General features: G+C 35.9%; 1 protein-coding gene across 4 annotated transcripts in view; it reads right to left on the bottom strand.

Annotated features, from left to right (window-relative positions):
- Positions 1–27,214, bottom strand: part of GLRB (glycine receptor beta) — a 93,280-nt gene that overhangs the window by 39,957 nt on the left and 26,109 nt on the right. For all 4 annotated transcript variants that reach the window (XM_077846492.1, XM_077846495.1, XM_077846494.1 and 1 more), the window contains 2 exons: positions 14,896–15,002; positions 13,154–13,221 (listed from right to left, as the gene is read on the bottom strand). In XM_077846492.1, the coding sequence (XP_077702618.1) occupies positions 13,154–13,221; positions 14,896–15,002 (175 nt within the window). The remainder of the gene's footprint in view (positions 1–13,153; positions 13,222–14,895; positions 15,003–27,214) is intronic.

Here is a 27,214-nt window from a genome sequence, read left to right as displayed (position 1 = left end):
AATGAACATATACTGATAGCAAATAAGCCTATGTGAAGATGTTCCACTTTACAGGTCACTAGGGAGATGTAAATTAATGGGATGTCAGTACACTACTGTGAGAAAGGGCCAAACCCAGCACACTGACAACATCAAATGCAAATGAGGATGTGGAGCAATAGGAATTCTCAACTGCCAATGGTGGGAATGAAAATATGAAAATGGCACATCTACTTTGGAAGACAGTTTGGAAGTTTCTTACAAAACTAAATACATTTTTACTATACCACATTCCTTGATATTTATACCCAAAGGGGCTGAAAACTTACACCCACACAAAAACCTGCCCATCTATGTTTAAAGCAGCTTTATTCATAATTGCCAAAACTTGGACCATCATGATGTCCTTCAGTAAGTGAACAGATAAACCAGACAACAGAATATTATTCAGCAAGAAAAAAAGAAATGAGCTATCAAGCCATAAAAAACCATGCAGGAACCTTAAATACATGCCAGTAAGTAAAAGAAGCCAATCTGAAGAGACTATATGCTGCATGATTCCAATTATATGACATTCTGGAAAAGGCAAAACCTGGATACAGAAAATAAATCAATCGATCAATTAATCAGTGGTTGCTAGGGGTTATAGGGGAGGGAGAGAGGAACACGTATGTAGAACATAGAGGATTTTTAGGGTAGTGGAATTCTTCTGTATGAAATTATAATGGCAGATACATATGTTCCAAAATTTGTCAAAACCCATGAAATCAACAACACAAAGAGCAAACCCTAGTGTAATCTACAGAATTTAGGTGATGGTGTATTATTGCAGGTTCACTGATTGCAGCAGATGTATCCTTTTGGTGCAGCCTCCAATAGCTGGGGAAGCTGTGGGCAGGGGGAGGCACAGGATATGAAAACTCTCTATTTTCTGATTTTGCTGTGAAGCTAAAACTGCTCTAAAAAAGAAAGTCTACATTTAAAAGTAAATGAATGTACTTGGTACATAAATACATTTCAAAGATGTCTATTCTATACATCTATGTAATAGTCCAAAACAAAAGAACAAACAAAACTCCCTTAGTAATAATCTAAAATCCACTACGGAAGAACAGATTCGTAAAATAGGTTGTTTTCATATAAGGTAGAATGATATTTAACATTAAAAGTATGAATATGGTTTGTATGAAACAATCTGATAGTTCTCTCAAAAACAGTGATATTGCAAGTTTCCTTTAAGCAACAAATCTTTTTTTTTAAAGTGTTATTTTTTTTTTAAATTTTTATTTATTTATGATAGTCACAGAGAGAGAGAGAGAGAGAGGCAGAGACATAGGCAGAGGGAGAAGCAGGCTCCATGCACCGGGAGCCTGATGTGGGATTCGATCCCGGGTCTCCAGGATCGCGCCCTGGGCCAAAGGCAGGCGCCAAACCGCTGCGCTACCCAGGGATCCCTTAAGCAACAAATCTCACGAAAAACTCTATAGCAAAGTTTGCTGTGAAGAACCATAAACATGAAGATACATTCTGACTCACTAGAAAAGAAAAACAGGAAAAAACAAGATTCTATTTTTCCCCCTTTGCCCATAGAATTGGAAATGATGATTAGTAATCATATTTATCACTGGTGAGGCATGGATACCTGACATATTCATACACCACCAGTAGCAAAATAAATTTATAAACTTTCCTGGAGGGTTACTTGGCAATATGCATCAAAATTTAAAGGAAAATAAACAAATTTCAACAAAGTAATAAATCCCAAGAAGGATATATATGAAGAAGAAGTTATAGGGGGAAAAAGAGTGACTGCAAAACAAAGTATAAACAAATGAAAGGGAATAAACACAAAGATAAGAATAATCAAAATTTGGAAATAAGGAAAAAAGATGATCACTTGCCCTTTCAATATCATGCTGAAACACTGTATAACAAGCCCACCTAAGGGCTTTATGATTCTTGAGGAAAGGGGAACTTTGTCTGACTTGCCATTTTCTATTAGTTAGAAATAACTAAAAGCAGATAATGTACAGAAGATTCATAAATTGCAAATGATTTTTTCATGGTACGGATGCAAATATTCTATGTCAGGTAGAAAAGAGATCTCCAAAGATTATGCCTTTATTGCCCTGTGAGGCATTAACAAGCCTGTATCTAATTTAGCAATCTAATTTCAGCATTCATTCTTTCACTTCAGGCTCCTGAATTTTTCACTGAAGCATCTTTACTATCCCGCTGGATCCCTCAGTAATGAGTTAAATAAATCACTAACATGTCCTCACTTCCTCTCTGTGTGTACTTTTTAAACTTTTAAATAATTATACTTTGTCCTCAAAAAGTTAACAGAAATACCATATGATCCCGCAATTCACTCCTAGGTATAAAAGAACTGAAAGCAGAGACTCTTGCACATCCATGTTCATTGCGGTATTATTCACCATAGTCAAAAGGTGGAAACAGCCCAAGTGTCCATCAAGAGATGAAAGGATAAAAGAAATGGGGTACAAGGGCATGCCTTGGAGATATTGTGGGTTCAGTTCTAAGACCACTGCAATAAAGTGAATATTGCAAAAAAGCAAATAACACGAATTGTTTGGTTTTCTAGTGCATGTAGAAATTATATTTACACTGTACTATAGTCTATTAAGAATGTGATAGCACTATGTCTGAAGAATGTACATATCTTAGTTTAAGCATATTTCATTATTAAAAAATACTAATCATCACCTGATCTTTCAGTGAGTCATAATATCTTTTTGCTGGTGGATGGTATCTGGCCTCAATATTGATGGCTGCTGACTGACCGGGGTGGTGGCTGCTGAAGGTCAAGGCTGTGGCAATGTCTTACAAGAAGACAACAATGAAGCTTGCCACACCTGCGGATTCTTTCCTTCAACCTCGTGAACCAACCTTTGTCAGCTTTATACTTTTCTTCTTCAGCTTCCTCACCTTCCTCAGCCTTCACAGAATTGAAGAGAGTTAGAGCCTTGCTCTGGATTAGGCTTTGGCTTAAGGGAATGTTGAGGCTGGTTTGACCCAATAAGGCTGCTTTGCTTTCCTAGCAGTCATGTATTTACTGGAGTAGCATTCTTAATTTTCTTCAAGAACTTCTCCTTTCATCCACAACATGGCTAAATGGTGCAAGAGACCTAGCTTTTGGCCTAGCTTAGCTTTTGACATGCCTTCCTCACTAAGCTTAATCATTTCTAGCTTTTCATTTGAAGTGAGAAGTATGTGATTCTTCCTTTTACTTAAACAATTAGAAGCCATTATATGGTTATTAATTGGCCTAACTTTAGTATTGTGTATCTCAGGGAAGGGGGCCAAGGACAGGGAGATAGAAAATGGCTGGTTAGTCAGAACACACACAACATTTATCAGCTAAGTTTGCCACCTTATATGAGCATGGTTCCTGCTGCCCCAAAACTATTATGAGACTAATGTCAGAGCTCACAGATCATCATAAAAAATATAATGTTAATAATAAAATTTGAAATATTCTGTGAATTACCAAATGTGACAGAGACAGCAAGCAAGCACATGCCATTGGAAAAATGGCACCAAAAGATTTGCTCATTGCAGGTTGCCACAAATCTTCAATTTATAAAAAACAATAGTATCTACAAAGCACAATAAAACAAGGTATGCCCCTATACATATACACACTAAGGAATATTATTTGCCCATAAAAAGGAATGAAGCTCTGATACACATATGACATAAATGAATCTTGAAAACAGAACCAAAACCAAAACAAAAAGAAGATGATGATGACTAGTGGAGAGTTTGGCCAAAAGTATTAGAGTAGGAATTAAAGGCAAAAAAATAACCCTGGGAAGGATAGGCATTCAAAGGGCAGGCTAGAAGACTGAGGAAAAAAGAAAACCCTGAGAATGTGATTTCACCAAATCAAATTGGCCAAAGCTTTGAGAAGGTAAATAGCAGCTGGTGTCATATAGGGGTCAAGTACAATCACACTGAATACTTGCAGCCAACGAGGAAGCCACTGAAAATTTTAGCAAATGAATTTTTGGTAGAGTGGCATATTAAAAGCAAGATCATGGAGGAGTAAGAAGTGAACAGAGGACAAAAATCTCCTATGTATAATATGGAGATAATATGCCAACAAATATAGGGTTTTTATAAAGATTAAATGAGAGAGTATGTCAAGTATAGAACTGCACCGGGCCATATATAAGAGCTAAACAAGCACACTACACCTTATTAGGATATATCCTTCATTCTGCTGTTAACCTTTTATAATGTTGGTAACACAGATGAAGATTTTTTTTTGGCCACACAAAAAAATTCTCCCTATAGTGTAAGTCATTCAGTTTGTTCTGCACTGTGCTGTCAACCAACTATTCTTTTTGTTCGTTTGTTTTAAAGATTTTATATATTTATTTGAGAAAGAGAGAGCATGAGCAGCAGGAAGTGGGGAGGGCTAAGGGAGAAGCAGATTCCCCACTGAGCAGGGAGCCCAACATGGTGCTAGATCCTAGGACCCTGGGGATCATGACCTGAGCCGAAGTCAGACGCTTAACCTACTGAGCCACCCAGGTGCCCCAACCAGCAATTATTCTTAATAATAATCTACTTCAAGGTTACCAAGCTTGACACCGTGCTAAAACACGCTTCTGAGCATCTGCTGAATTATTCTTCTTGCTTTCAACTGCTCCATTGTAGGCTCAACAGACCACATAAGCTTCAAGTCTCTACAGTAATCCTTTTCCTAACTTTAGTTTTTAGTAGAACTCCAAAGTTGTATTACAATGAGCATCACTGAAAAACTGGAAATTCTTATTTCATTATATCAGTCTTGGTCATTATATCTTATTATTTCATTATAAAAGTGCTTCATAGATACTTTTCTGTTAGCTGTGTAGCTACATATTATTATGATTCAATTCGAATTGTAGTTAGTTTATAATCTCTTAAGAATGTTTTAAAATTTTACAGTTTAAATTAATAGTTTGAGTTTAACATTCATTAAAAGACAAAAGCTCATTAGTTGCTTTGGTTAATGTTTTATGAGCATTTCTAAATAATTGCTAGTTATTGGTATTTCAAATGTTCTATATTAAGAGAAATATCTTTGAAACCTATTTATTTTCATTTTCAATTATTCAATCACAATAATTATAGCTTTATCATTTATTTTGCAATGAACAAATTCCCATCAGAAACAGACTTCTTTTATCAGTGGGAAATTACTTAATTGTTTTTAAAGAATTTGGTGACAAATACTACTCATTGTTCATTCCAAAGAGCACACTATTAGTCATTATCTGGAAAATGGATGTTCTCCAAAATTTTCAGTCCCAATTAACACCCAAATTCAACTATTTCTTCAAGGCAATAAAACATTTCACAAGACATGAAAAGTGGTTAAGTTGCATTATTGATAATTTAATAATTAAGAATTGTTTATACTTTGTATTATATTAGGATAGCTATTCTGGTTAGTTATAATTTTTACCTGGCTCTCACATAGCAATCTTTAACTCATGTGTAGTCTTTACATTATAATAAAAAAAATTAGCATTCAAGGAAATAAAGGATATCAGCTCTCATAGCATCTGGCAACATTATAAATAAAGTTCTGTCAACAGAGCTGTAATAAGCCTGGTTTGAAGAGGATTTAAATTTAGTCATTAGTGAAGTTAGATATTTCATGTAAGAATTGCAAGTTAACAAAATGCCACTAAAATTTTTTAGGTTACATTTTAGCAATTTTTCCCAACATGTCATATTGTTAAAAAATTAGTTTATTGTGTAATAACACTTTATGAATATTTAAAATTTTCTAGACCTATTCCAATATTCCATGTATATTAGTAGTGCCTGCTAGGTGGTACAGTGGTGCTAACTATAAACTACTTAAGACTAGCAGTCTGCTGGGCTGCATATTTAGAAAGTACACAACATACTTCTATTTAATACATATTACTGTCAAATTTTGACAGGTTAGGATATTTGCCTAGTATTATTCATATCATTAATTTATTTTCTCCTATATCAACTGATAACAATGACAAATCACTGGAAGAAGAAAATTAAACTTGAACATTTCTCATCCTTCTTTATTGCCTAATATAATCCTCTTGTGATGTTTAATCACCAATACTTCTAAATAATATAGGTAGGAGAGAAAAAGGGAAGAGGAGAGTATCCATGACAAATTACACTATTCTTCATTTTAAGGCAGACACTAAAAAAGTAACTTTGACAAAAAAGAGAAAGAAATATATTTTTAACAACCTCAAACACATTCTCTTTAAAATTATGTCCTTCTGGGATCCCTGGGTGGCACAGCGGTTTAGCGCCTGCCTTTGGCCCAGGGCGCGATCCTGGAGATCCGGGATCGAATCCCACGTCAGGCTCCCGGTGCATGGAGTCTGCTTCTCCCTCTGCCTGTGTCTCTGCCTCTCTCTCTCTCACCTTGTGCCTATCATGAATAAATAAAAATTAAAAAAAAATAAAATAAAATAAAAATAAAATTATGTCCTTCTGATTAACAAGTGAGAGTTTTTAGTAATCACTGAATTCGAAACCATGGATTATTTTGCCATTTCCATATATGGAATAAGTTATATGCAAAATCAGATAACCCTCCAGTAGCATTTGGGATGAAATTCTATGTAATCAGATAATCCTCCAACAGAATTTGGGAGAAAAAAAAATGCATTAACAAGTATTCATCAGCATATGTAGGAGTTTCCCATTGCTGTAGTAACAAAATTACCAAAAGATCATAAATTATTGTCTCACAGTTCTGGAGTTCAGAACATCAAAATTAGTTTCATGGGACTAAAGTCACAGTATCTGTAGGACTGACTCTTTCTGGAAGATTTGAAGATTCAATTTCCTTGCTTTTTCAGCTTCTCAAGGCCACCTACGTTCCTTGATTGATACATCACTTCCTTGTGTCACTGCACTTTCATGCTGTCTTCATCACATCTACCACTACTGACTCTGATCCTCCTGCCTCCTGCTTTATAAGGACCCTTCTAATTATAGTGGACCCATTTGGATAACCGGAATAATTTCCCCAGCTCAAGATCCTTACTTTAATCACAGACACGGTTTCTTTTATCGGATAAAAAGGCATACCCACAGGTTCCGAGATTAGGTACATGGACATTTTGGAGGAACATTATTTAGCCTCCCACAGGGTGCAAACTTGAAGATAGAGCATATGAAAAAAAAAATGTAAAAACCTTTGGAAGGTTTGTATATCTAAGATGTAAAATAGAAAAAAAATGGGACAAATGTCTAGTATTATTCTACAATGAAGTAATGCTGGAAAGCTAATAATAAAAGCAACAAGATAAAAGGAATAGTAAGCTAAGACAAGTTTTAAGGAAGAAAATGTAAGTTATATAAAGAGAAACACATAAAATTGTTTTTAAAACAACAAAGATGAATAATTACCAAAAACTAGAACTCGACTCTTTTAGCAAATCCCAAATGTGACTTCTTTTTTCCTGATAGGAACACTGGATTGCTCAAAAGAATTTGAAATCTATTAAGACAAATAGCAAGTTATGCAGCAGAAAGGCATAGAAAGTCTGACAGGATCATGAATTACAGTGCAATAATAATTCAATATAATTATGAAGCAAGCCTAAACCAAGAAAGAATATGGATTGTATATGTATTTCCATGAAAGAGCCCTTAGGTATTTCTGATGAGATGAAGTGTCTGTGTACAGATTATTATAATAAACCATACTACCCAGTTTTTCCCCACAATTGCAATAGTTCACATTTTCAATTATGAAAATCCCAGTGATTTAAGCCAAAGGTAGGAACTGAATGGAAAAGTCAACAAATATTATAAACATAACCATAGCACAGATGCCACTTCACCTCTAAAAAACCATTCTTCTCACTGTTCTGAATACTCTTGTTTCAGTTGCCACAGACAGCAGCATATGAGCTGATAAAATTAGAACTTCAAATTAGGACGACTGCATTTATTTTACAATTTTGGTGATGTTACAATTAATGTCAATAAATATCACCTACAGTATTTATAAGGATACCTTACAAAAGTGTAAGGTAGTGAATGCAAAAAACACACAGAAGAGGAATAGGAATTATAAAGCTATAAAATGAGATCATAAAGCAAACTGAAGGGGCATATAACCATGGAAGTGTGGAAGATCTTAAGGAATATTAATATGGCTATAATTTCTCCCTCACTACACAATTATGGCTTCTGAATAAATGTGAGATTACTTTTTGTTTAGTTACCAATAGCATCTGAATTAAAAAAACAAGTAAGTGTGAAGAAATGGTTTCCAAATGGAATTGGTTAAAACTTCCTAACAAAAATGTGAATGCCTATAACCTTGATTGCTTCTTTGATAATCAACTTTATCTGCTGGGAAAAGGGAATGGGCTGCCCTCTGCTTTCAGAAGGTGCCCTACATCTGTCTGCCACCTGACTTGCAGCTACTGATGTCACAGTCACTCCGAGCTCTGCTTCCTGCATTATGCCTTCTGGAATAAGCAACTGCCAGTTGACATAGAAAGGTCTGAATGGGAGAGAAAAGTTTGGGGCAATATTAAAGCTTCCCAGATTTTAGGATTTCCTTTATTTCAGCAGATCTTTATAGGGGTAATTTCTAGGGGGATATTAACAAACAAACTCACAACTATAACAGTGGTGCTACTAACAAACGTATAAATGGTTTATTTTCTTTAGTATTTTCTTTAGAATGAGATTTTACCATGAAATACTAAATGAATTTGAAAATGCATGACAACCCAAGAGTCATCATTCCAGAGAGCTACTATGAGAGGCAAAATATTTTTGCTTTATTTTAGTCATTTATTCACTCTTTTCAGGGTATATAGCACATCAGGTACATAACACATTCAAGCACACGCCTAATATTGCAACTTACACCATGTCCACCATATTGTTTCCATGAATGTATATCCTGTATTTAGACAAATCTAATACTCTGTTTTCCCAATCCCTTGTTTTGGGGGACTTTTTTGTTTGCTTGTTTTTAAGAAATATGTTCTCTGGTTATTAGCAAAGAGAGAGAGAGAGAGAGAGAGAGAGAGAGAACAATTACCAACAAGGATGTGGAGTAAAGGAATCATTGTATACTGCTGATGGGAACACAAACTGGTATAACCACTATGGAAAAGAGTATGGAGTTTCCTCAAGAAATTAAGAATAGAACAACCATATGATTCAGTAATCACACTTCTGGGTATACATCCAAAAGAAACAAAACCACAATCGTGCAGATATCTGTGTTTCCATGTTCCTTGCAACATTATTCCAATAGCCAAAGAATAGAACCAACCTATGTCCATCAATGGATAAATGGATCAAGAAAATGTGGTGTGTTTGTGTGTGTGTATCTATCTATATCTATATCTATATATCTATATCTACATCTATATCATCTATATCTATATAATGGAATATCACTCACTCTTAAAAGAGGGAAATCCTGTCATTTGCAACAGCATGAATGAGCCTGGAGGGCAGAGAAGCAGTAGAAAACTGGTTGTCAGGGGTTTGGGGGTGTGGGAAACAGGGAGAAGTTGGTAGAAAAGCATAAACTTTCAGTTTAAGATGAATAAGGTCCGAATATCCGAATAAAGTCAGGATCTAATGTATAACATGGTGACTACAGTTGATAACACTGTATACCTGAAATTTGCTAAGAGAGTAGGACTTAAATTGTTCTCACCAAATTTTTTTAAAACTAAGATTAATATGTGAGGTGATGATGTGTTTATTAACTTGATGAGGGGATTCCTTTCACAATGTAGACATATACCAAATCATCATGTACATTTTAAATTTCTTACAATTTTGTCAATTATACCTCAATAAAGCTAAAAAAATAATAATAAAGTAACCTCACTGTGGGTGATTGGAAGAAAAAAAAAAGAAATATTCTTTCATCTTCTCCGTACGTGTATTCCTGTTAAATTACTCTACTGAGTCCATCATCATTATTCTTGACCAGTGTTCGTATCAGGGAATAAAGAACAAATTTTTTTCTTAGGTCTTTTTTTTTTTTTTCCTTAGATGACATCTTAATGTTATCTTATATACTGATAACAGCTTGTGACTTTCTTAATTAGGAAAGAACAAGTATGAGGGACTGTTTTTTGAAAATACTGAGCAAATCTATAAAATATAATAGACTCAAAAGACATGTCTAGGAAACTGTTTTATGGCAATGTACAAAATAAACATTGTTGAAAGCAAAAAATGATAATTACAATAAAGTAAAATATTTAAATCTATTCGATGCATGAAACTTTAGGCTATTCACACAACATAAAGTGAAAGGCAGATTGATTTTCATCCAGGTTATTTCAGAAAAAGAAATAGCAAACATAAATAATTTGGCTCCTCTGGATAAAGGTCTCTAAAATTTCCAAAATTAACACTCTACAATAATAACATTATTTATTCTGTTATTTAACCAAATAAATGATCAACATGAGTCCATATTTAAATTTCCCCTGTCAATTGTATTATGGCTACTTTGACTCAGTTTGTGCTAGGCAAATGGGAGAATTTGTTTTTCATTTATTCGATCAATATTAGCTAACACAGAAATTATTTATTTATATGTTTATCATTTATGGAGCACCTTTCATCTGCTGTACTTTATGGAAAATGAAGAAGTGGGATACACTATTCCTGATTTTAAAAGATTTACAGTCCATTAGGGAATAAGAGAAAAACACACAAAGATAGTTTAATTACGGTAAAGAAGCTATCAGATTTAAGTAACAAGTGATAGAGATGAAAGACCTGGATTGAAAAGAAGGCACAAAGTGAGTCAGAGAAGCCATAAAAGGCTCTGATTAGAAGATAAGAGATGGAAATCAAGGATAAATAGCAGGGACAAAGACTCTCTGATGAGAATCAGTTGAATCTGGTCCCAGCAGTAAGTGCTCTGGGCTAGCTGCAATGATGAATCCCTGCGGGAGGACAATATGAGACTATGTTATAAATATGCAATATTTCATTATAACCCTCAAATAATCTGTAAGAAAGTTCCTCTGCCTTTTCCAGCATCTTCCCGGTGTTTTTAACCTGATAGAATCAAATAACTACTGATGCGACTTGGGGAAGCTTAGGTGTCTGACATTTGGAAGGCACTCAATGATTACTAAAGAAGAGATATATTAATGATACCTACTGAGCTGGGACACATGGGTAGCCTTTATGCAAATGAGAAAAAATATCCTTGCATTAGCTGTCCCCAAATGCAGGATAGAGTAGGAACGTTTCCAACAGGCCAGAACATCTTTCAGGGATGATATAGGAGTAGTGTAATGATGACATAAAAGACGAAAGAGGTCACACAGAAGAGTACAGAGATGAAACAGACTCCCTTAAAGTTTCACCTTCAGAAAATGACATCTCTAACTGCAAAGTGAAGTGCTTAGATAGACTAACCACATTTTCAGTTCACAAGTGCTACACTTGTCTCCTGAGTGCTATATGGTAGTCTGTTTCTTAACTCCAGAGCTCTCTTCTGGTGATCTATATGTTCCTGTCATTTAGGTGAACTAAAAAGTCACTGGAAGTAAATGAATTTGACTCTAAAATCTTCTTTTGAATTAATTCCCTAAAAAAATTACACACTAAGAAAATCAATTATTCAAGGGCTACTATATGCTTCTACAAAAAATAACATTCTCATGGCAATTAGATACAAAAACAGGTGTCATAAATTAAATGCAATATTTGGGTGCTTTTATAACACATTATGCTTCCATGAGAAATAAAGGAATAAATATTTTAAGTTATTCTTTCTCTAGCCTGAGATATTCCCTGAAACATTATACTGTGCCCTATCCATTACTAGGCTTTCAATCCAAAGGTTTATTATTTTTTTAAAGATTTTAATTATTCATGAGAGACACACAGAGAGAAGCAGAGACACAGGCAGAGGGAGAAGCAGACTCCCTCCAAGGAGCCTAATGTGGGACTTGATCCCAGGACCCCAGAACTACAACCTAAGCCAAAGGCAGAAGCTCAACCACTGAGCCACCCAGATGCCCCCCAAAATGTATATTATTAATAAAATATAAGTATCTAAAAAAAAACACAAAAAACTTGGGTTTTCTTTCTCCCACTTGAAGTATCATTTCATCATGTAGTCTTTCAAAAAGGGCACAAAATCTAATATTCTAAAACATCAAACAGCAAGTAGATTTCATTGAATGTCTTTTAAGAAGCTGAGGGGTAATTACATCACACATCATTCAAAAAATCTGCTAGTGTACTAATTAGTAACCTACTAATAAAATTACTACTTTATAGAAGCCTTTGTCCCTGCAGTCCAACTCATCACAGATAGCAGCCACTCCTTCCAACCCCTTTTCTGTTCAAGACAGGAGCCTGCCTGTCATATCTTCTCACACTTCTCTTTTTGCCTTTCCTTGACCTTCCCCCTTGTTACATAATTTTTTTTTAGGGAGCTCTGTTGCCATATCTTATAAAACTTAATTTTCCTCTTTGCTTTTTATGGTTCTCAATCCAAACATCACAATATTAACATAAAAGAGGAAATACAGAATTTCTCCATAGGAAACTAGGAGAAAAATAAACCATGAACATGTAAATATGTTTTAATGTTCATACATATAAGTATACTAGGAAATAAACATTGCTCCAGAATATTCATTGCATATATACTTTTCCCAAATGTTATCCAATTAGTTGTTCAGAGTGAGTATATTAATTCTTTCAAGTCTATAAGTTTCAGTTGGCATTGAGGCTACATTTGAATTGCAAAATTATATAGACACTGAAATCACTAATGTAACACACCTTGGAAGTTGGATATTTCATATTAGAAGAAAGTATGCATTTTTCCTTAGAGTTACTCCTTTTTTTCTTTTAAAGATTTTATTTATTTATTCATGAGAGACAGAGAGAGAGAGGCAAAGACATAAGCAGAGGGAAAAGCAAGCTCCCTGTGAGGAGCTTGATATGGGCTTATTCCCAGGACCCTGGGATCACACCCTAAGCTGAAGGCAGATACTCAGCCTCTGAGCCACCCAGGCATCCACCTTAGAGTTATTCCTTATTTTTCAGTTTCACTATTACTTTCACTATTCTCTAGTTAAAATTTTGATAAATAAAACTATAAAACTGCCTGTAATCTTACCATTGTTGTCTCCTGAATGGATCCAAAACTGTTGATAAAAATGTTGACTACTACATCAACAGGAATGCCTACAAATTAAAAAAAAAAATTAAGAATAGATTTAATAGCTATGAAAAACTTGGTCAGAATTTTCATATTTTTATGGTTTATAAACTTGATTTTATACTTTTTCCAATCCACATAGGATGTAAAACTTTAAAACTATTGTCTCAGCATTCCCTGCTCACAGTTGCTATTAACTTATTTTTCTAAATAAGGGATCATAATAAAAATAAAAAATGAGTTAAGTTGTATTTCCTCATGTTACTTATTCAGAAATATTTATCTCTTAAATTGTTGAGACTCTGAGTAAATATGCTTACCTTTAAAGAAATCTTAAATTGAACTATGGCATTTACCTTAAGAAAATGTACAATATTCTTTAAAAGTTTATGTGTTTTAAGTTTTGCATTTTTATAATCATTTCTAATCTTTAAGTAGTAAAGCAGTATTCAATATATTTTAGCTACAATGACTATATTTTGATTTTTAATTTATGAATATGCAAAGTTAACCAGACATAACAGAACCATTATAAAGATTTTTGCCTGACCTGTTGGAAAATAATTTGAAAGTTCATGGAGTGAGAATTAAGGTATAATGTTGCAAATTTCTTTCTTGCTTGCTTTTTTTTTTTTTTTTTTTTTCATTTTTTATTCGTTGTGGGGCTGCTGGTTAGGCTAACAAAGGGAAAATGTGAATTTAGCCTTTTAGCCACATAACCACTGACTAATGAAAAACAGGTGGTGAATCAATATATGGTAGACATGTGACAACCCAGACCATGGCTGTTGTTGAAAGTAACTGAATAGGTTCTGGTAATGAACAAAAAACCCTGTTTTTACAACATAGTTGTATAACTTCAGTTGACTAGAAACAGCTGCAGACATTTTTTTTCTGTAAAGAAGAAAAAAATATCAAACTTTATAATGTTTCTGATCTACATTAATACCTATCTTCAACCAGCAATAAGGATTACAGTTTTCTAGAGATTTTTTTCATATAGCTTTTCCTAACTCATTAACAGGACAAAAAAGAAAAAAAGAAAAGAAAGAAAGAAAATTTGCACAACTATATAATCTTCTTGTGACTTTTATTGCAAGTATGGTTTTGGTTCTTGAAAGGTGTGATAAATAGTAATATTCTGTTGGAGGAGAAACGATCTATGTTGTAGAAAACACAGTTGCTTTTATTCACAAAGTTAACATGATTTAAAAAACCATATGGCCACCTTTTTCAGCAAAAAAGTAGAGGAAAATTTTTATCAATGTGATATGCTAACAAAAATTTTAAAAGAATGAATACATATCAGAACTATTATTGTCTGTCCCTAATGAGTACATGGCTATTCTACAAATATAACTTTGTCGTCTGTGAATGAAAGCCAGATCTGTGTCCAGAGCTTGAAATTTAAATCACTAAGGTTAGAAATACTAAGTGCTTAGCAAACCTGTGACAGAGGTTAATCTAATTCATAATATACCTATTTTTGTACTTTTAACTGGGAACCGTATGAAACTATTAAAACTAATATTTGGCTTGTCTTTGAATATCTTTGTCACTAAATTGCTCTAAATCTAAGCACATCACAGGACAGTAACACGCCAACTTGACACCTTGTTTTGAATATCACAACTAAACAATTTTATACACATAATTTTTTAAACTGCAAAGATTGAAGATGGGGGGAGTAAGAAACAAACCTTTAAAATTTGGTCTTATCCTGGGATCATAACTGACCAATAGCCTATTCAAGATATTGCTAGTGGAGTTGGCAGGTACTCGGGCAAGGTCCTCTGCTGACTGCTGGCTGTAAGAGAAGAAAACAAAACAAAGGTCTCGTAAGCATTTAGAAATAGCCACCATTAGAAATGGGTAATTTTCCATGGAGAAAAGATGCTTTTTGTGACAAATTCACAACTATAGCATGGCTTTTCCAAACAGAAGTAAATCAAAATAGTAGACATTGTCAGATGCCCAAAAGATAGTTGTCATAAAAAATGAAAAAAATATTTTAGCACTTAATTTTCCAAATTCATGAAACAATGTCCTAAATACTCTGTTACTTTCTTTTAAATAAAATTGAGCAGACATCTTACTTGTTCAGAAGCAATCTGCAATCAAAATGTAAAAAAGCACAAAGAGAGTGCAGACAATGAGATAAGAGGGGAAAAAACCTGCAAAAAATAGTTTTTTAATAATGTATATTAACCTCTGCCTAAACGAAGGAGTATGTGAATACTATAAGAGGATATGGCCAGAGAGACAGTCTAACGATTGATTAAACTATCATGCTGACATTTATAAAGTGGTTTTGCCCAAGAAATAACCAATGAATGTCCTTATTGAGTTCAATATGTTGGGGAGAAGGGGGCGTGGTAAAAGAAGTTTCTCTATTACCAGATCGTTTAAACAAGGAAAATACAGAGCTACAAGATACAATTATCTCTTTCTTTTCTACATATGCCATATTTTTCTATTTTAATTAACCTCAAAGAATGAATTTTGACCAAATTGGTACCGTTTGAAAGAACTTAAAAGCACAAGCAAAAAACACACCTCCTTGGAATCCAGTGAAAAATGTTTTATTGTTTACTGTTTGTTTCAGTTTACCACTCATAAAGTCTTATATAATTATTGTCCTAACACACACACACACACACACACACACACACACAAAATCCATGACAATCACAAGGAAGTTTAAAATTACTTGGAGTATCCAGCACTATTTTATTCTGTATTGATATGCTGGAAGTGTCAATTTCAAAAGTGGTATTAATTTATATAAAGCAAACTTAGAAGTAATTGCTTTGTTTTGAAAGCTCAGCCCTATCAGGCAAGTCTGTTCTGAGTTAATTATCATACAATCTGCTGATAAGATATGACCACTGGAGGTGAGATGTGACTAATATAAAGAAATTTATAAAAATAAAAAAATACTGTAAACTGATACAATCTTTTCAAGTAGATATCAGAGTCCAAAATATTAAAGGAAAACACGATAATCAGTTAAACCTCCTAAAGATGCAGGAGATTATATGGATTTTTAAAAATTGCTTCTCATGGCCTTATCACAGCTACAGGGACTTGGGGACTGGTAATAAGATTTTCCATTTCATTTCAGGTGAAATTGTAACTTCCCTAGAGCCAACTGTCATCTCTTTTCAAAAGATTGAAAACTCTAAAGAGAATGAGAGTATGTGGGAAAATTGGATGTTAGGATGCAAATTAGTGTTCAAACCCATCTACAAGATTTCTCATTCAGCGGAGGAAAATAGAATTGATTGATTACAAAATACACTTGTACTGGATCAATTAAGGACTGCATTATTGTGTCTCTTGATGTAAAATTCTTTACAGTACATTCCTTCTAAGCAATGAAATAATCAGACAACATAAAAACAATTAACCCTAATTTTGGTGGTAGAGAACTTTCCAGCCTGATCTTTTTCTTCCAGCTGTGGAAGATGTCTCTTTGGCACATGGATTATTTTGAGTTAAAGCCACCTGAAAAAGAGCAAATGTGGGAGAGGCTTTTTCTGAACTCCTATCTGCCTATGGACAGATCCTTCAAAAGAAATTGTCATAAATCACCCTCCTTCCTGTTAGTTTTATCAACTGAAGAAGATGGACTCTTATCACAGGAGAGGACACCCAAACAAACTTTGTCACAAACTATCATACCTCCCATCTATTCTTCTAAAGGCCCACTCATCTTTCCTAAAAATCCCATACTCTCCCTTAAGAGGCACACATGCTCCTCCCCTTTCTTTATTAAGTCACAATATAGGGATCCCTGGGTGGCGCAGCGGTTTGGTGCCTGCCTTTGGCCCAGGGCGCGATCCTGGAGACCCGGGATCGAATCCCACATCAGGTTCCCTGCATGGAGCCTGCTTCTCCCTCTGCCTGTGTCTCTGTCTCTCTCTGTATGACTATCATGAATAAATAAATAAAATCTTAAAAAAAAAAAGTCACAGTATAAGCTCTTAAATCTCACTACTCTTTGGATATTCACTTTTTTTTGCTCTGATGGCCCTGTGAATGTGATATTAAAAATTAATAATTTGTATATTTTTCTCCTGTTAATATGCCTGTTGTCATTTGTTTCATAGGCCTAGCTATCGAGGATAGAAGGGAAAAAAATCTTTCCTCTCCTATGGCTGTAAGTTGTGTCAGTCAAACTGACTTTCTAGTCCTCGCACCTCACTACCAAATTGTGTCCTTCTTCCATTTACTGGTTCAGAATAAATCCCCCTTCCTGGAATATTGTAACTTCCACTTATTGTATTAATCTAAACCCAGGCTGTCCTTTAAGATTGCCTTCCTAAAATCCTGCCTCATTCTGTTCTCATTGTGTTCTAGTGAAGACAAACATAAATATACTGTTTGACAATTGTATTATAGCTTTTTTCATATCTGTGTATATATTACCAACTAGACTGAATGCAGACAGCATGATTTTTTTAAGATTTATTTATTTATTTATTTATTCATTCATTCATTCATTCATTCTTGAGAGAGAGAGAAAAAGAGGCAGAGACACAGGCAGAGGGAGAAGCAGGCTCCATGCAAGGTGCCTGACGTGGGACTCAATCCCAGGACTCCAGGATCAGGCCCTGGGCTGAAGGTGGCGCTAAACCGCTGAGCCACCCAGGCTGCCTGACAGCATGATTTTTGTGGGAATCATGGCTTCTATATTTTTGTGATTTCATATACTAGTTGTATAGCATGAAAAACACACTATCTCAAATACATTCCATATCCAGTTCTACTTTTTTTTTAAGATTTATTTATTTATTTTAGAGAGAGAAAGAGAGAGAGCAGGGGGCAGGGGGGGTACACAGGGAGAGCAAGACAGAATCCCAAGCAGGCTCCACGCCGAGTACTGAGCCCAACTTGGGGCTCTCACAACCTTGAGATTAAGGCCTGAGGTGAAATCAAGAGTCAAATGTTCAACCTACTGAGCCACTCAGGCACCCTCTATCTGCTCAGCTCTTCTAAGTTGACTTCAACCTCAGGATGTCTGTGGGCACTAAAGCAGGAGTGGTTCCACACATCACATCCAGGTGAAGAGCATTTATTTCTTCCTGAGGTGTCCTCTTAGAATAACATTATTTTTGTTGTTCTTTTGTTTTCTTCAGAAGCTTCCCAGCGTTGGCCATTACTCACCCGAGGAGAAAAAAAAATGGCCATCACTGGCAAAGAGAAAAAAGAAAAAAAATCATGATGGCTCAGATCAGTAGTCCAGAGTGAATAATTTAATTATAGTTGAGGAATCAACTATCATGTCCATTACATTCTTTCATTTGATTATCACAAACACTCCCTTGATAAAATAGGAGAGACTATTAACCACCCAGAGAGCTGTTCTTCAGTGGAGAGAAAGAGAAAAATCCTGATTGGTAGAAGAGCATGCAGTAGGTGAGTTAACGGAGCAACAGAGTACATGGTACACACAGAAACTAAGACAGCAAGATGAAGAGAGTATCCTAAGGTGGTAGAGTTAATAATGAAATCTGGTAATCTGGATTCCTAGTTACCATTTCACCACAAACTTGCCATGATGGAAGTGAATATTACCTATTTTATCACCATCCATCCATATAGTGCTTTAGGATATATATATTATATAAATGTGTGTATATATAGATGTGTGTGTGTGTGTGTGTGTAATATATACATTCTGAGTTTCTATTAATTAGTCTTACTAGTTTCAAAAATTATTAGTCCTGGAAAATCTAAATTTGCTCTTTCTATAACTCATCAGAGTACCTCTTCCGTCCAGACATCCCCAAATGTTTTTCATTCTTTCCACAGCTAAAATAATAATAATAAATGAAAATAAAAATAAAACATAACAAAAAATCTTGTTTATTAACAACCATAAAAAAATAATGTTGGTCAACAAAGACTTATTCAAGTTTAAAAAAAAAAGGAATATATCAAATACATTATAGCCTCTTTCTTTTATTCTTATTTGTATCAATATATATTTTCATGTCTGCTATAGTTAACCTGATAGGAGTATCAATTAGTAGTTCACCTTTCTTTATATTAGAAATTCAAAGACATTTTAAAATTTAAGTGAAATCCCATTTAATTCATATTCACATGCATGAAATCAGGGGTTTTTCCTTCCTGAAAACAGTAGGAATAATTTTTTTCGCTCAGTCAATACTAAAAAAAAATTAAATTTATCTCTACATGTTAAAATGTATTTTAACAGTCTAAAAGCTACAGCACTTTCTGCCAGAGAGCTGCAAGAATTTGCATTTTCCTTTGCACTGTGCTATATAGACTTTGTAATTTGGGAAAATGCCTAGTACTATTTACACAAAATAAGCAAGGATAAGAAGAGTTAAATGCATTTGATTAGGTCACACACTGCATATTTCATTGTTAGTCTTTATATTCTGAATCTCAATCCAATATTTTATGCATTTGACTATGTCATTTTGTTTTATTTCAAGAAATCAACAGTTCTATTATTTTTTCAACAGTTCTATTATTATTATAAAACAGAATTTATTCCATAGAAATGTGATATTAATTTAAGAAAATAACTTACTTTAGTCAGGCAAAGTGATCAAATGACTAGAGAAAATAATGTTTTATATCAAAAGCCTTTTTACAACCAGGCTTCTTTTGTTCACTTGCCTAAACTTGAACCGATGTCATTACTAATATGTGAAGTTATGCAAGGAATGTACCAGGCTGTATAGCTGGATGATGTAATGTTTTCCAGCACTAAAGGAAAAATCCAGAAATTTCTTTCCAAGGGGAAACTCAGTTTTCCATTAACTGTAGAGCAGTCTTATTTCTACAGGACCCTTTACTGCACAGTTCCATTTCAAAACGGGTGTGTATGAGCACATGAACTCAACATCTTCTCCCCAATCAGGAATCTGAGTCCAATGGAATGGTTTTGTTTTTATAGAGTGATAAATGCAACAACAACGGTCAAAGTTCTTTGCAGACCTGAAAGCAGTTGTAGTATATGCCAGCATGAGTAATCTGGGTGTGGGAGCTGCAAAGCTTCCAGCCGGACACAAACTAAGGCAAGCACAGAGCAGAATGGAAAGAAAAAGGTACATAAAATGTGTAGGTTGTATTATTTCTCCTCTTTACTCAAAGACAGTGATTCTTTACCTCTTTATAGGTTATAAACAACACTAAGAATCTGGTAAAATCTATCTTCTTCCCTGAAAAATGCACACAAAGTTTACAATGCTGAGGGATCCTGGATCTGAATACCTCAGGTTGTAGGTAGCAACAAATGCTTGTATCCTCATCTAAAATGAGAGGAAAAGAAGAATAAAACAAAGATCAGATATCCTGTCGTGACTGAGAGTAAGCTCAAAAAGACACACTGAGAGTGGGTCAAAGGGACACAGAAGCCAAGGAAAAGATTTCCCAGATGCTCAAATCTGAGAGATTTAAGCAATTAAATAAACTCATACTGGGTTATACTCTAAACTATACCATAAAAACCATGAGTCCATATGGATGCAAATAAATGATTAAATAAATAAACAAGTGGAGGAGAAGAGACAATTCTTCCTTGCAGAAATCCAAATAATTTGAATTTCAAATAGATCCCCTATTCTTAATTGGTGGAGCATAACTCTGCACTCCTTAGTCCATGCGCTGTGCACAGTGACTTCCTTCCAAAGAGTAGGCTATGGGAAGGGGGAAGAGAGTGACTTTCAGCAGAGAAACCTGACAATACTACCCTAGCCAGATGATCAAGGTTAACCTCAATAGTGTTGTCATGTTGATTTTATGTACCCTTAATAAAATGTGATGAGAATGGCATTGAATCCTGTGACCTTCCTCCCCAAAACACATAACTCTAGTCTAATCCTGAGAGAAACATCAGACAAATCCCAGTCGAGTGACATTTTACAAAATACCTGGCTAGTACTCCTTAAAACTGTCACGGTCATGTAAAAAAAGGAAGGTCTGAGAAACTGCCGCAGCCAACAGGAGCCTAAGGAGACATGAAGCCTAGATGTAATATAATATGCTGAATGGGATCCTGGAACAGAAAAAGGACATTGGGTAAAAACTAAGGAAACCTGAGTAAAGCATGGACTTTAGTTAATAACAGTGTATCAACACTTGTAAACACATGTATCCTACTAATGTAAAATGTTAATAATAGAAGAAACTAGTGGCAGAGTATTTATGAACTATATTTTGGTAGATTTGCTGTATATCTAAAGCTGTTCTAAAATAAAAAGTTTATTTGAGGGGGAAAAAAAAGAGCAGAAGGCCAAAGACCTTAACAGATACCTCACCAAAGAAGACATAAAGATGGCAAATAAGCATACGGAAAGATGCTCCACATCATATGTCTCAGGAAATGCAAATTAAAGCAACAATGAAATACCATTAAATACCTATCACAATGGCCAAAATCTACAACACTGATACCACCAAATGCAAATGAAGATATGGAACAATAGGAACTCTGAATCATTTCTAGTGGGAATGAGAAATGGTGTAGCCACTTTGAAAGGCAGGGTGGCAATTTCCTACAAAACTAAACACACTGAGGACAGCTGGGTGGCTCAGTGGTTGAGCGTCTGCCTTCGGCTCAGATCATGATCCTGGGGTCCTGAGATCGAGTCCCACATTGGGCTCCCCGCAGGGAGTCTGCTTCTCCCTCTTACTGTGTCTCTGCCTCTCTCTCTCAAGAATAAATAAATAAAATCTTTAAAAAAAAACAAAACAACTAAACATACTCTTTCCATATGATCCAGCAATCTGGCTCCTCAGTATTTACCCAAAGGATATAAAAACTTAATGTCTACACAAACAAACCTGCACACAAATATTTATAACAGCTTTATTCATAATTGCCAAACTTGGAAGCAACCAAGAGGTCTTGTAGTGGATGAATGGATAAATAAATTGTGGTACATCTAGACAACGGAATATTATTTGGCACTAAAAATAAATGACCCGCCAAGCCATGAAAAGATATAGAGGAACCAGAAATACATATTATTAAATGAAATAAGACAATATGAAAAGGCTACTATGTGATGACTACAGCTATAGGACACTGTGGAAAAGGGCAAAACTATGGAGAGAGTAAAAATGTCAGGATGTGAGAGGATGAATCAGCAAGCACAGAGGATTTTTAAAGCAGTGGAAATACTCTTCTAGATAATCAGATAGACATACACAGACAAACACTTTATATATTCAGGTAACAAATTAAGTCAGTAGTTATATATGAATCCAGATAACTGCAAGGTTATTATAGAGGGTTTTTATTTGTTTTTTATTTTCCTAATTACAGTATAACTTGTTATTACCTCTCTTGACAGCTTCTATATTTATTTTCCATTCTGTTTTCAGAGATTAAACTGTGAACAGAAGGTTTATGAATACAGTGAGTGATACCTTTTACATGATTAGTTGAGTTTAATTAGTTTATATTTATTTGAAAAGAATGTGTTTATGGGTATAGGTGCATCTGTGTGGCAGGGTCTACTGTGTTATTAACAGGCCAAAAATTGGAATTAAGAACAGTGTTTCACAGCAACCGTTTTATTTATCCCTCAGTTGGGCTTAAGGAACTGTCGGATCCTGTGGAAACATTTTCAAATCTCGTCTACCTTCAATTATGCAATTACATCATCCGTTGCTCAAAGAAAAACATTTTTAACAAAGTAGAAACATCTATCTGCAGAGATGTTGGATTCTGGATACCAGCAACTTCCCAATCTCATCAAAGGCTGTGTGTTTTTTTGTTTGTTTTGTTTTTTTTTTTTTTTTTCTTTTAACTTGCTATCACATGTGAGATTACTCATCCTATGAATCCTACAAGGATCTTCAACTGTCATGGTATGTTTCTCAAATAGTATAAAACATGACACATTCTCACTACTTCTTATTGGTTTACTAATTTGACACAAACCTCATAATATAAGGAAGCAAACTCAAACCTCAAAACGTTCACCACGCAATTACTTTCCATACTATGCAGAAAGAGTACTACACCCTGGCCTCACAAATACAAATCCATAATAATACCTCTTCCTCTGCTACTACTGCAACTACAACTGCACTTATCCTCTCGCCATATCCCATACAGAGCATAAATGTAAAATGTTTCCCTTCTGGCCTAAGAGAAATGGTGATAAGATGGATCCCACACTCACGCACACACACACAGACAGTGAAGTTAAGTGTGGGTATAAGTGAAGAAACACTTGTCTACTAGTAAAGAAACTGGCATTCCAGGCCCAGACAGACTATAAGATTACTACATCATACTGGGCACTTTCCTCTCTGAGCCTCAGCATTCTCACCTTTAAATCAAAGGTCGATATAAAGTGACCTCTAAGATCCCATTCGGTTGCTAATCTGGTTCTACTTGTTGCGGATGCTAAGGTGCCACATCCTCCCCATCCTCCCTTTGGAACTGAGGCTCCCTCCAGGAACGCTGTCTGCTTAAGGCTCTGAGCTGGGTCACTCTAGAATAACCTTCAGCTGAAGGAAGGTGTCTTGCCCCAGAGGCAACACATTCCCAAACACTTTGATATGGGGACACAAAAGCATTCAAGTCTCTTCCTATTGACTGAGACAACTTTGAAAGACCATCCCAGCTTCAGAGCTCCCTGCAGCATCAGACCGATGCCTCAGCATTGCACCTGTAATACAACTGCATTGCTCCTGTGTTTGAACCTGCTTCTTCCTTCCCAAGAAGTGTTGTTCCAAAGCAATCTTTTTCTGCATGGAAATCTTTATCTCATAGTCTGTCTTAGAGAGAACTCAACCTACAACATCAAGTAAATAATACAATTTTTTAAAGAACAACAAAAACATAATCATCACTCAATTATCTATAATGTTAAATATCTCCCTGGCTTCAGTCATTCGTTGAATTCATTTAACAAAGCTTTTGAGCATTTTCTGTATGCCATGCATGGTACCATGTGCTGGTTATGCACTTAAGAATCAAACCCGGGATCCCTGGGTGGCTCAGGGGTTTAGCACCGCCTTCGGCCCAGGGCATGATCCTGGAGTCCTGGCATCAAGTCCCACATCAGTCTCCTTGCAGGGATCATGTTTCTCCCTCTGCCTGTGTCTCTGCCTCTCTCTCTCTCTCTCTCTCTGTGTGTGTGTGTGTATGTGTGTGTGTCTCATGAATAAATAAATAAAATCTTTAAAAAAAGGAATCAAACCCAAATGTTGGTTATTCTGATGTAAAAGTATTTTAAAGTGTGGGTTCAGATGGATTTGTCTAGAGATTCTCAGCTTTGCTGTGCACTAAATTTGCCTGAGAAACTGCAAACTACCGATGCCTCATCCCACGCCAGATTTAATTAGTTTGGGATGAAGTCCAAGCATCAGGATTTTAAAAGATCCTCAAATGGTTCTAATAGTCAAATGAATCACTTGTTTAAAAAGAGAGGTTGCAGTGAAAGAATATGGAATTAAAAACTGAGGAAGTCCAACATTTAATGAGCAGATGGAGGAAGATAAACCAACAATTAAGACAAACTGTCTTAAGAATAAATTGCCTAAGAGGAAGAAGGAAATCCAGAAGTATGTGGTGGCCCCAGAACTTGAGAGAGACTATTTCATGGAAGGGCTGGTTAATGGGACCAAATGCCACTGAGAGGTTAAGGTGAAGAATGAATCCCTCCATGGGAGTTAGCAAAAAGGAGAGCTGTTTTTCAGCTGAGAGACACAGGAGCCAGACTGGAGTGGACGGAGTATTGAGAGGTAGGGTAGGAAATGGAGGAAGGGCGAGCATCCTTTGAAGGCTTTAACTAGGAAAGACTTCAGCAAAATGGAACAGGAAGGTCTGGACCCACTTTCCCCTCATGACATACCAACTTGGCAGCAATGCACAGATCAATTCCCTTTGTCAGAGATCCAAAAGCTAGTCAAGGCCTCTACACCCAAGCAGGTGCAATGAAATTAGTAGGAAAAGTGGAGGCACCTTCTTGCCACCCTAGCACAGCAAAGCATAATGTAATACTATCCAGAGGTGTCCTCAGCTCTCAGCTTCTCCCCGAGGAGGGGGGAGAGTCAGACCTCACATCTCATATGATGCTATCCGGATGCTATCCAAGGGACCAGCTCCTATCTTGCCCATCTGGGGCAATGATGGGACCCAACGCACACGCTAGTCCCTGGGGACTACCCAGAACAAAGCAGCTGTTCGAGCACATGGCACTTACCACAGCTCTACCCCACCACCTTGCTGCACAGCGAATAGGCTAGAAACCCAGCTCTTCCCTGTATCTGCACTCCCAGAGTCACTGCATTCACAGCAGCTACAATACAGAAACAACCTAAATGCCCACTGACAGATGAATAGACTAAAAAACTGTGGTATATACATACAATCAAGTATTATCCAGCCTTTAACGAGAAGGAAACCCTGCAACACGCAACAAGGGTGAGCCTGGAGGACATTAGGCTAAGTGCAATAAGCTGCTCACAGAAGCATAAACACTGCATGATTCCACCTATGTGGCGTATCTGGAGGAGTCACACTCAGAGAAGCAAAGAAGAAAATGCTGGTTGGCTGCAGTGAGAAGAAATGGGGAGTTGCTAATCAAACGGTAAAATTTCAGTTATGCAAGATGAGTAAGTTCTAGAGATCTGCTCTTCAACGCTGTGTCTATACTTAATAATACTGTATTACACCCAAATATCTGTTAAGAGGGCTACATGTCCTTACCACAATAAAATGAAAAAAGAAAAATTTAAACACAATTTAAATTTCCAGAGACAACCCTACAAATAGAAAATCTATACCGGATGTATACATACAATAAGTTTTGAATGAGTTATTGCTCAACTTAACATAAGAAAAAAGTAAAAAATCAGTTTCCTTTGTTTTAACTGAATCGAATGGCTGATTATTGACTTATTTGTGCAGCTATTGTTTGGAAGTCAGAGAAAGGATAGCCTGTTCAATAAACGTGCTGCATTAAGTGGATATGTCTTTTTTTTTTTTTACAGATTTTATTTATTTATTCATGATAGACACAGAGAGAAAGAGAGAGGCAGAGACACAGGCAGAGGGAGAAGCAGGCTCCATGCAGGGAACCCCATGTGGGACTCTGTATTCCCAGAGTCACTGCATTCACAGCAGCTGCAATACAGAAACAACCTAAATGCCCACTGACAGATGAATAGACTAAAAAACTGTATACTTGATTGTATGTATATACCAAAGGGCAGGCCAAAGGCAGGCGCTAAACCGCTGAGCCACCCAGGGATCCCCTGGATATGCCTTTTTTAAAAATGAGTCTTAGGACACCTGGGTGGCTCAATGGTTAAGCGTCTGCCTTTGGGTCAGGGTGTGATCCTGGAGTCCTGGGATCGAGTCCCACATTGGGCTCCCTGAATGGAGCCTGCTTCTCCCTCTGTGTCTCTGCCTGCCTCTCTCTTTCTCTCTCATGAACAAATTAATAAAATCTTTTAAATAAATGACTCTTGACCCTACCCCACATGATACACAGAAATAAACTGAAGGAGATTAGGCAACTAAATGTAAAATATAAAACAACAAAGCTCTCAGAAAACAACAACAACAACAAAATAGACTATTTTCAAGACCTTGGAACAAAGAAAAATTTTTTAAAAACTCAAATGCATTAACAATAATAAATCAGAGCTCATTCAAAATAAGTACTTCGATTCATCAAAAGACACCATTAAGAAAATGAAAATGCATGAGAAAGGTTAGAGATTTGTAGTACATGCATTTGACAAAGAATCCTATCTAGAATGTATGAAGAACTTCCACCTACCAATAAGAAAAAGAAAAACAAATTTTTTAAGTGGGCAAATACTTGAAATGGCACTTTGCAAAGGAGGATAGCCAAAAATTCCACACATGGGGATCCCTGGGTGGCACAGCGGTTTGGCGCCTGCCTTTGGCCCAGGGCGCGATCCTGGAGACCCGGGATCGAATCCCATGTCGGGCTCCCGGTGCATGGAGCCTGCTTCTCCCTCTGCCTGTGTCTCTGCCTCTCTCTC

The sequence above is a fragment of the Canis aureus genome, chromosome 13 (genome assembly GCF_053574225.1).
Source record: "Canis aureus isolate CA01 chromosome 13, VMU_Caureus_v.1.0, whole genome shotgun sequence".
In the NCBI taxonomy this organism is placed as follows: Eukaryota; Metazoa; Chordata; class Mammalia; order Carnivora; family Canidae; genus Canis; species Canis aureus.
The sequence above is the reverse complement of the archived record's forward strand: the minus strand, read 5'-3'. Positions and strand labels throughout refer to the sequence as shown.